This window comes from Zingiber officinale, chromosome 1B (genome assembly GCF_018446385.1).
Source record: "Zingiber officinale cultivar Zhangliang chromosome 1B, Zo_v1.1, whole genome shotgun sequence".
NCBI classification, from domain to species: Eukaryota; Viridiplantae; Streptophyta; class Magnoliopsida; order Zingiberales; family Zingiberaceae; genus Zingiber; species Zingiber officinale.
The window spans coordinates 104,254,470-104,265,594 of NC_055986.1; the positions used below are offsets into that span (position 1 = coordinate 104,254,470).

The 11,125-nt window shown below is 40.4% G+C and overlaps 1 protein-coding gene across 5 annotated transcripts; it reads left to right on the forward strand.

Annotated features, from left to right (window-relative positions):
* The first annotated feature begins 4,817 nt into the window (after window positions 1–4,817).
* Window positions 4,818–7,606, forward strand: LOC121970654 (enoyl-[acyl-carrier-protein] reductase [NADH] 1, chloroplastic-like). 5 transcript variants are annotated; one of them, XM_042521494.1, is made up of 8 exons: window positions 4,818–5,401; window positions 5,507–5,585; window positions 5,857–5,950; window positions 6,021–6,133; window positions 6,384–6,434; window positions 6,509–6,560; window positions 6,710–6,751; window positions 7,545–7,606. In XM_042521494.1, exons 3-8 carry the CDS (start codon window positions 5,879–5,881, stop codon window positions 7,581–7,583), a joined length of 369 nt encoding a protein of 122 aa, XP_042377428.1. In that variant the 5' UTR covers window positions 4,818–5,401; window positions 5,507–5,585; window positions 5,857–5,878; the 3' UTR covers window positions 7,584–7,606. The 5 variants fall into 5 exon arrangements, with proteins under 5 accessions (XP_042377428.1, XP_042377445.1, XP_042377437.1 ...); XM_042521511.1 differs by having other exon boundaries at window positions 5,876–5,950; XM_042521503.1 differs by having other exon boundaries at window positions 5,513–5,585.
* Window positions 7,607–11,125: the final 3,519 nt, after the last annotated feature.

Below are 11,125 nucleotides of genomic sequence, written 5' to 3' on the forward strand. Positions count from 1 at the left end.
TCGGGAGTCTGGGACTTGGCATGAGAGCATGCTCGCTTATAACTCAGCCTAATGCCTGGGAGTATGGGACTTGGAGTGAGAGCATGCTCACTTATAATTTGGCATGATGCTTGGGAGTCTTGGACTTGGAACCAGAACATGCTCGCTTATAACCCAACCTAGTGCTTGGGAGTCTGGGACAGTTTTTAAGATAGAGTAGCCTGCATTTTTCATTAAGTACAAAAATTCAACATGCTACATTAATGCATTACAAGCATACTCTCAAGCCTTATAGGGCTACAGATGATTTGCGCTCCAAGGTCACTCGAACCTTTTTCTATCTACATCCTGGAGGTAATAAGATCCGGAGGTGAGTTTTTGCACTACTTTGTATGGTCTGCCCCATTGTGGCTCTAGTTTGTTGACATTCCTAACCGACTTGATCCGCTTCCAGACCAAGCTCCCACCTGAAAAAATCTTGTATAACTCTTTTGTTATAATTTTACTTCATTCTTTGGTGATAGGCCATTAGCTGACTGGCTACCTTGTCTCTTACTTCTTCTATCAAATTGAGCTCCATAAGGCGTCGACCATCATTGTCTTCATCGTATAGTTACATCCAATCAAACTCCATGCCAACTTCGACTGGTACAACTGCTTCACCACCAAAAATAAGATGAGAAGGTGTTATACATGTTGCTTCATAGGGAGTAGTGCGATAAGCCCATAACACGCTAGGTAATTCATCCACCCAACTTCCTCTAACATGATCAAGTTTGGTTTTGAGTCTTCTGATGATCTCTCTATTAGTGACTTTGGCTTAGCTATTTCTCTGTATGTATGACATAGATGTAAAGGCATGTAAAATTCCGTAGGTTGAGCACTAGTCTCAAATTTTCCGCCTCTGGAGCTATCTCCCATTATTTGAAATGAGCTTGTGTGGAATCCTGAACCGACATACAATATTTTACTAGAGGAATTTGATAACCATCTGATTAATTATCTTAACCAATAGTTCAGCCTCCACTCATTTAGAAAAATAGTCTATCGCTACTAGAAAGAATATTTTTTAAGTGGGTGCTAGTGAAAGGGTCCTACAATGTCCATTCCCCACTGATCGAACATGCAATAAACAATCGAGGTCTTCAATAACTCCGTAGGGTGGTGCAGGATATTCTGGTGCTTTTGACATAACAAGCAAGTCATCACTAATTGAGTAGCATCAGCCTGTACAGTGGGTCAAAAATATCTGCCAGTAATATTTTTCGGGCAAGCAACCAACCACCTGCATGATTCCCACATGAACCTTGATGCACTTCTTGTAAAATATACTACACATTCTTAGGGTCGACACACTTGAGCTCTGGTTGGGAGAAAGCCCTCTTGTATAGATGGTCTCCAATCAGAGTAAACTAACCGACTCTTTTCTTAATCATATGTGCTTGTTCTCAGTTGGCTGGCAAGACACCTTGCTGGAGAAATAAAAGTAATGACATTATCTAGTCTATCTATAGCTCTAGCTCGGCTTGTCTTTCAATGTGTGCTACTAGCAACATTTGTTCCACAAGTTTGTCCAGAGTCCATGGAACTATAATAGAGATCAATTTAGCTAAATCCTTTTCTATTTGATTTTTTTTTGACCAGGGAATATTTTGTATAATTACCTTCTAGAATTTAGCCTTCAATTTGTTAAATGTCTCCGCATAAAGTTTAAGCTGTTCATTATTAATCTCAAAATTATCTGATAATTGTTGAGTGGCTAATTGGGAATCTGAATAAATTAAGACCTGGGTAGTGCCTGCATGTTTTGTGGCTTGCAGGCCATCTATCAATGCTTTATATTATGCTTCATTGTTTGTAGCTTGGTAATTTAGCTAAACGGACAATTGTATTCTGTCCTCCCTAGGTAATATCATAAGAATTCCTATTTCACTGTCTTGTCAGGTGGATGAGCAATCCATATATATCTTCCAACTTTTTTCAGGTTCGGGGTTTTGTATTTCTATTATAAAATCAACCAAGAACTGAGCTTTGATAGTCGCTCGGGACTAATACTGTATATAAGCTCTGTGGTCCACTTAATCAACCTTCCTGAAGCCTCTAGGTTGATAAGCACTTGACCCAAGGTGCTATTGGTTAGAACGATGATAGGATAAGAGAGAAAATAAGGGTGTAACCTCCGAGTGGCTTAAACCAGTCCATATACCGACTTCTCGAGTGTACTGTAGTGACACTCGACACCTTTGAATAAATGATTTAGGAAATATACAAATTTCTAATCTTTCCCCTCTTGCCTCACTAGCATCGACCCGACTGCATACTCATTGGCAAACCTACAAAGACTAGCCTACTATTAGTTTAGCAAGTATGGGTAAGGTAGAAAGATAACTCTTTAACTCTTTAAAGGCTTTGTCGCATTTGCCATCCCACTGGAATTTGGTCACCTGATGAAGTATTTTGAAGAAAGGTAAGATCTGATCGATCGATCATTAGATGAAGCGAGACAATGCTGTGATATGGTCGGTCAAACGCTATGCCTCCTTAAGATTGCATGGAGGAGTCATATCTTGGAGAGCTTTCACTTTGCTGGAGTTGGATACAATTCTTCGCTCAATCACAATGTAACCCAAGAAACACTCACTCTTTGCTCCGAACAAACATTTGCTGGGGTTAAGATTCAGTCCATATTGCCTCAGGGTTTGGCAGGTTTCCTCAACATCAGCGCATAGATTCGCTGCTCCAAGGGACTTAATAAGAATATCAATGATGTAAACCTCCATATTCTACCCAATTTGCTTTCGAAACACTTTGTTCATAAGTCATTGGTAAGTCGCTCGTGCATTCTTTAGTCCGAACGGTGATCGGGACTTGATGGTAAACCTGGTATGCATTCAACATGCAAATCAATTCACAGCTGGAGGTTGAGTCCGCCACTTGGTCAATCCGTGACAAGGGATAATAATCTTTGGGACAAGCCTTGTTGTGGTCTCTAAAGTCGATGCAAACCCTCCATTTATTTCCTAACTTAGACATCAGGATCATGTTTGCTAACCAGCTCGACAACTGGACTTCTCGGATGTAACTAACCTCCAATAGCTTGTTGACTTCCACCAAGATAATTTTACTCTAGTTGGCTTCAAAGTCTATATTCCTCTGTTTGACTGGCGGAGTGTCCGAGTAGACGTGGAGCACGTGATCCATGATTGTTGGGGAAACACTTTTGCTTTCCTTGGGCGTCCAGATGAAAACATCATTATTGCGCGTGAGACATGCAATCAACTCTGTTTTAAGCTCTGGAGCTAGGTCAGTAGCTATCTGGATGGTTGCTTTCGGTCGATCGAGCTGAATCTATATCTCCTCTTATTCCTCATAAACAAGTGTAGGAGGCACCTCATGGATAGTATTGATCTCCATCCGCTAGACCTTTCTGGTGGTATTGGCTTTGATTTTTATTATGTCAACATAGCACTTGTGTGCTATCAGTTGGTTTTGTTTAACTTCTTCCACCTGGTCATCCACAGATAATTTTATTTTTTTGGCAAGAGATAGAGATGACTACCCTGAATTCATTTAGGGTTAGTCTGCCCAAAATGACGTTATATGCAGAGGGTGTTGCGCCCACGACTATAAAAGTTGATCGGTGCATCCTCATTAGGGGCTCCTCCCCTAAGGATATGACCAACTTTATTTGATCGAGCGACTAGACTTCATTGCTCATGAAACCATACAAGGGTGTCACGATGGGCTAAAGCTCACTCGGTTCTATCTGCAGCTGCTCAAATGCTTATTTGAAGATGATATTGATAGAGCTGCATGTGTCAATAAAAGTACAATAGATGTTATAATTGGCTATAACAGCCGCAATTATTAAAACATCATCGTGGGGCCACTACAAGAAATTTTGGATTTAACCACACTTAATAGACAACAGTTTTTCAAGAAATTGTTGTCTTTTTTCCATTTAACAACAGTTTTATTGAAAACTGTTGTTGTTCACCATAATATTTTTTAAATAACAACAGTTTTTCAAAAAACTGTTGTCTAATGTATGTCAAAGACAACGGTTTTAAAAAACTATTGTCTTTTAGTGTTGCTTATATGATAATATACAACAATTTTATTAAACTGTTGTCTATTGAATGTTGTTGAATCTTAAAAACATAACAGTTTTATTAAAGTGTTGTCTATTGAATGTTGTTGAATATTGAAAACACAACAGTTTTTTTAACTTCATGAAAAAAAACCTAAAACCCACTTCTCCGTAACTCTTCAACGAATAAAAACCTATCTCCGACTCCTTCGCGACTCCTCCGCGAAAGACGCTCCTCGTCGCTCTCGCTAGGAACCATTAGGCAATGGGCTATGGGAGGAAGGGCCTAACTTAAATCATTAGTTGAAGGCGACGGGATTTATAGAGTCCAATGCGGCGGGGAGGCGAGCTTTCGCTCTCCGATGGCTGGGAGAATGGCGCAGGGAAGGCGAAAGGGGCCGTCGCAATTTGGGTTGTTTTGGTTTGCATCTGGACTTGCGATCCGAATCCGAGCTTCGCTTTTGGCGCTACCGATCCCAACGAAGGTGAGTGAGTTGATAGTCTCGTTGAGGGTTTGATGTAAAATACCGGAAATGGGCATAGCATCATAAGGGATTTTTTTCGGAATTTTTGGAAATTTTTCGGGAATTTTTCGGAGCTCATACGGACGAGTTAACGGGGATAAAAATGGGGTCCGAAAAAACCTGTTTAGGCTACCCTATTTAAGCGAGGAAAAGTTAGATTTATTTATTTATTTATTTATTTTCTTTTTCTATTTTCTTTTCCTTATTTTTCTTTTTTCCCCCGCTGTTTCCTTCCCTCGACGCCGAACCCGTGCCCTACTTCTTCCTCCCCCGCGTGCCCGACTGTGCCCTAACTGCCTCTCCCAACCGGCTATACAAACTGCCGTTTCCTCTCGCGGATAAACCCTCGGCCAAGCTCGCTTTCCTCTTCTTTTCCTCTGCCGACGCTGACCCCCTTTCCCTGTGCCCTAGCCGCCAGCCACCGAGACCTTCTTCTTCCTCTTTCCCTAAGCGCCGGCGACGAATCTGCCACCGCCGATCCACTGTCACCCTTGTGCGACGACGCCGCCGCCGACTTTTGATCCGAGCAGCATCGCCACACCCTTGCCCCAGTGCCGAGCCTTCCAATTCCGTGCCCTATTTTGGGTTCACAGTCGGCCGACTCTCCTTCTCCACGCCGAGCCCTAGTTTCCCGAGGTCGATCTCTTCCTCTTTGCCGAGGTTTTTGTTGCTACTTTCCACTGCGGACTCACAACCGATCACCGCCGATTTCCACACTGCGGCTGATCACTACTGTTTCCTTCATCCGGTCCAGCCCTAGTTCTTCATTGGTGCCCTAGATCTGATGTGCCCATCTCCGGCTACTCAGGTCAGTGACTCCACCTGGGTTTTATTTACAGCAACCTCATGGGCTATGAGGCTACGAATGAATGTTCGGATGTGGTATTGATGTGAGTTTGATTTGATTACTTAGTTTCAGTGATACTGTTCGCCATCTATTCGGAGCATCAGTTGTTATCACCGGCCATAATTTCCAGCAAACTCACAACAATGTGAGTGTAGACAAGATTTTCATTCGAGAAGAAACTTACTTCTTAATATCAACTATCTTTATATTCTTTGTGATGCAATATCATTTACCTCTTGTATCTGCTCAAAATAAGTTTCTTATTCATAATTATGGTTTTACCTTCAATACTGTCAAACCTACATGTCCATGAATACTTTCTACTGTATCATACTCCACTCTCTGATAAAGGGGCCTTTTTACTGTAGGGACCTGTCTTACAATTCTCTTAATGTTGTTAGGCTTTTTTCTTGTAGTGTCTTCTGCTTGGTGCAGGAAATGGCAGAGGCTGTGACGAAAGATTTTGGAAGGATTGACATCTTTGTGCATTCTCTTGCCAATGGACCAGAGGTACTACCTTACACCATATAATCATGATGTTTTTTTTACTTTAGTTCTAAATTATGGTTTTCATAAATAGGTAACGAAGCCACTCTTGGAGACATCTAGAAGAGGGTATCTTGCTACAATTTCAGCTTCGAGTTACTCTTTTGTCTCCCTGCTTCGGCACTTTCTTCCAATAATGAATCCAGGTTTCTTTCGATTCCATGAAAACAAAACAATTGCATGTTCCATTTGTGTGTATATTTCAACTTGAGATCCTGACAAGAACATCATTATCAATCCATCATTATATCTTCTTCTTTACGCACAGAATAAAGCAATGCTAGTAGTTATAATAAAACCCAAAATAAAGTTATCAAACAATTCCTTTTCTTGTTGGCACATAGATTTTATATCTCATCTTCACTTTGTTTTGGATGTCTCCGTTAAACATGGCAAGCGGTGCTTCAATATCTTTGACATACATAGCTTCCGAAAGGGCAATCCCAGGGTATAACCTTTTCCCTTGTTTATTCCAAAGTTTATAATTTGGAATACTTGTTTAGTTCTTGCATCAACTTGCAGATACGAAGGTGGAATGAGCTCAGCAAAAGCTGCATTGGAGAGCGATACAAAAGTAAGTTCAACTCTTCTGCATTGTCAAGTCCTGCTAGTGTTTGGAAATATTTAAACCCAAACTATATGGTAGTTCACTCATCTAAGATTATATTTGGCAAAATATAGATTCAATAATTTTGATGTTTTCAGCATTTTTTTTGGATGTAGGTGCTGGCTTTTGAACTGCACTTGCTTGCCACAAAGCATCAGGTAATTATATAATTAGTAACCATTTGGTGATTGTTAGCATACACGATATGATGGCTTTTCTTCAGTTCAATAGACATATTTTTACCTACTGCTCTGTATTCCTATGTTCCTTTCTCTGTCTATGCCATGTTTTACATTGATCTTTCAATTGGCATTTGACTTGAGATTTACCCACGCATGAAATTCTGCAGTTTGTTTATATCACTTGATTATAGAAATTTGTTGAAGAGTTGTCTCGTTTTTGTTTATTTGATCTATGAATTTGTTTGCATTTGCATTATTTTCAATTCCTGAGATGTTAAACACTTCTAGTTGCTTCCTTATACATTGAAGAATGTTTTAAAACATTCTTCAACCTAGCTCTTGATTGTTAATTTTAGTCAATTATAATGGTAATTGTTAGATCCTTTATTTATTTATTTTAATTAATCTCTATTTGTATATTCCATTATCTAATTAATCAATGACTTATTAATCAATGGTGCTTATTTTTGTTTATTAATCTCTATGAATTAATGTTGCTTGATCACTGGGAAAAATAATGTTTGCATGGTTTATAATAGAAGCTTTGTATGCAATGACATAAAATGAAAATTCTGCTTAATAAGAAATTTAAGAGCCACCATATTGTTTCAAGAGGTTACCATTTATGTTACATAAATAACGCTTTTTGTACTTCTATTAGATGACTAGATCAAATGGTTTTTATGATTATGTAACATTTATGCAGTGCAATTAGAATCACGCGTACAGTTTAGTTTCTAATTTGTAACATATATCTTTATTCGAATAGGTGCCCTCAAGAGTACTGGGAAGAATGCCGACAAACTAAAAAAATGGAGAGATTTTAACAAATTACGGAGCACTAGGAGCTGCAGTCCCTCCTCTTCACCGACATCTAAGTAGAAAATCTCGTGTTATATTGTTCTACCTTTGTTTTAATAGTGTTATCATTTTGTTGGTTGCTTATGAAATTTCTTTAGAATGTTATAGATATTATTTTTGAATGTTAGAAAATTGTATATTAAATTTTATTTTGAAATTTAATATTTTGAATGATTTATAATATTGGAAAATTGTGTATTAATTTTTTTTATTTTTTATCTAAAAAAGACAACGATTTTTCACCGTTGTCGTAGATAGTTTAAAACTGTTGTTGAAGACCTGTTGTTAAAGGTAGACGCTCAAAGACAACGGTGAAAAATTGTTGTCTTTGAAGGAAAAGACAACAGTTTTTCACCGTTGTAAAAATGTTGTCTTTGCCTTCAAAGACAACGGTTAAAAACTGTTATTTTTGGGCACCCCTTTTAACAACACGGCCTTTAACAACAGTTTAAAATGGGCTACGACAACGGTGAAAAACTGTTGTTGTTAGGCTTTTTTCTTGTAGTGCCGGCACTTCGACCACCTCTAAATCGTTGGGCTCAAAGCTTATTAATGTTCTTGGGCCCTCTTATGATTGTATCTGACTGCGTGGATCTCCGATTAGTAGCCATGTGACTTCCTTGCCTGGTTGGAATCCCCGTCGGTCGAGCCTCCGACAACTATGCCAATATCTCCCTTAGCGGTATTGTTGCAGTTTTTTTCTGACTACATCGGGGGTTGCTCCTGCTGGGCTTGGGCGGGGGCTTGAACCCAGTTTTCCAGCCGTTGTGGCATCCTTTGGCGTCGATCAACACCTCGATATTCTCTTCTAGGTGGGTCGTTCGACCTCTGTTACTGTTGACTGTTGGGAGATGGCGAGCATCGGCAGTATCCTTGATTGGAGGCCAAGCGATTCCTTCGATTGTTATGATAATAATCTTGGGTGTTGTGGGTCACCAAGTGGTGGTAAGTAAAGAATCAGGGTGGAACCCATCTGAGGGGCTCAGGGCATTCCACCTGCTCGGCCTCCACATGTTGTACAGCTTGAGGCTGGGGCTTTGGGTGACAAGGTTGAGGACTCACTCAGGGTCCTTTATGCAGAGGGGGTGGAGGCAATGCTTGGCGCTCGAGAACAGATGCCTGAGCGGGCATGGAGATTTCCTTCTTCCAGGTAGATTGTGCTTCTTTTGTATTGATGTATTTGGTCGTCCGGCTAAGTAAATGGTCAAAGTCTCTGAGCGACCTTCTGATAAGAGAGAGAAAAAAATCATTATCGGTAAGCCCTTGGGAGAAGGTGCTCATCACCAAATTTTTAAGGTGGCTGAGGGAATATCTATAGCCACCTAATTGAATTTCATGATGTAAGCCCAGAGCGTTTCCTTAGGCCCCTGCTTGAGCAAAAAGAGGCTCAAGGGGGTCTTGTGGTAATGATGACTACTGGCGAAATGGTGAAGGAAAGCTTTGTGAAAATCCTTGAAACTACAGATGGATTCGGTCGACAGTTGTTTAAACCACCTTTGTGCCAAGCCAGAGAGTATGATAAGAAACATTCGACACATTATGCTGTCTGTATATTGATGAAGGAGGGCGGTGTTTTCAAACTTCAAGAGATGATCCTTTGGATCAGTTACCCCTGCATATTCCCCTATCGACAAGGGAAGTAGTGCTTCAATAGTCTGTCATCTAACACTTCCAGGGAGAAAGGTGTAATGATCCGCTTGGGAGAACTGCACGCCATTAGGGCTTTTCCCTTACACAAATCCTGAGCAAGCACCTCTCCAAAAGATGATGTCTGGGGTCATTCTTCTCCACCCATATACTCTGGCGGCGTACGAAATAATGTCCAGTGATGTGCAATCGATGAGGATGGCACTGGAGGTAGGTGGACTGATGGAACATAGGGTGACACCAAGCTCACCGCCAGAGGAATTGGCTGTCACTCCATTAGACCCCTCTCCCGGGCTCCTTGTTTAGTGTGAGGATATGTTGTTGATGCGGCGAGATTGTGCGGTAAAGTACCATTGGTCACTGCTGGTTGTTGTTGCTATAACAACTTTTGCCCTCGGACCTTGACTAACATTTCTAGTTCCTCTTGTGCCAAGTTAACTATGGTGAGTCATGCAGCTTCTTCCATCCCTATATTTCAGATTCAGGCAAAGATTCTCACAGAAAATGTCAAATTTGATCTTGTCTAAAGCTGGAGATATGACCCGCTGGATAGGTGGCTCAAATATTAATTGGAAAAAGACTTTTAATTATAGAATGCTGCGAACAAGAGTGAAGATCCTCTTTGCACACACTCAAATGAGTAGACAAAACGTCAATACCCAAAAATTATGAAAGAGTCCCTACAAAGGCCCTCCGATGCTCAAGTTAGTATAATGATCGAGCAAAAAAATGGAGAGATGATCAGTAAGGGTTGCGCATAAATGAGGCTGTTGTAAAAGGCATATCTTGCCAACGGAGAGGACCCCCCTTTATATACCACCTCTAATAACCTCCGCAATCATGAGATGATAGAGAATGTAGGGTGTCAGAAGCTATTGAGTAAGGAAATATGTAAAGTCTAGGAGGCGTATAATCACCATCTGAGAAATATTTCGTTACCCATGTATACCCTTTTTATAACTTACGCCATTAATACGGTGGTTGAAGGAATATGCTGTCACAATGTGTCGGCTGATAGGAAGTGTAGAGTTACATTCAAGGAATGTTCCATTGAATGCTCATATAACCATAATAGAATATTCTCTAACAAATAGTTGTTATTTTTTGATAGGCTATTACGATTCTTTCATAATGTGGTCCCTTGAGTATATCCCGACTGGTCATTTAGCAGACTAGGTGCATATTATAAGGGCAAGTTGATATATATGAATGAAACACTGAGTTCTATAAGGATGTTCGGCTCTTAGGACTACTCGGATATATGTCATATAATGCTAGAGATCTGATTATGAAGCAATGGAGTACCAAGTCCCCTAGATTCGGGCGGTTCTATGACTGACCGACCATTTGCAAGGATACTTGTTCATGAAGAATAAGGAGTTGAGCCCCGAGAGGCCCGATCGACATTTTCAGCTGATCATCCTTATATTTGGAGACTTATCCCTGTAGCGATAACCTAAGCTTTAGAAGTCCAGTCGAATTCTTTTGAAGATTTGCCTTTCATATTTATTATGTGAAAATAAGGATACTGAGCCCTGTGATTCTGATTAGCATCATAACTTACCGTATATAGGAAGGAGGACGGGTACATGAACAATGAGAGCTCATACGTTTGATTGGCTGTATATTAAGTTGTACTTTAAGAGTGAAAATCTGAATCATTGAGACCCGGACGAATATATTCCCTGACGGACTTATGGCAGGCCGGTCCTTTATTAAACCCAAACGAATGATGATTGGTCGGATATATACTAGGTATCTTAATACCGACAGAGAGTACTAAGCCCCTTTGGTTCGATCGGCCTTTGGGTTGACTGACCTTATACTGAAAACCTTAGTGCT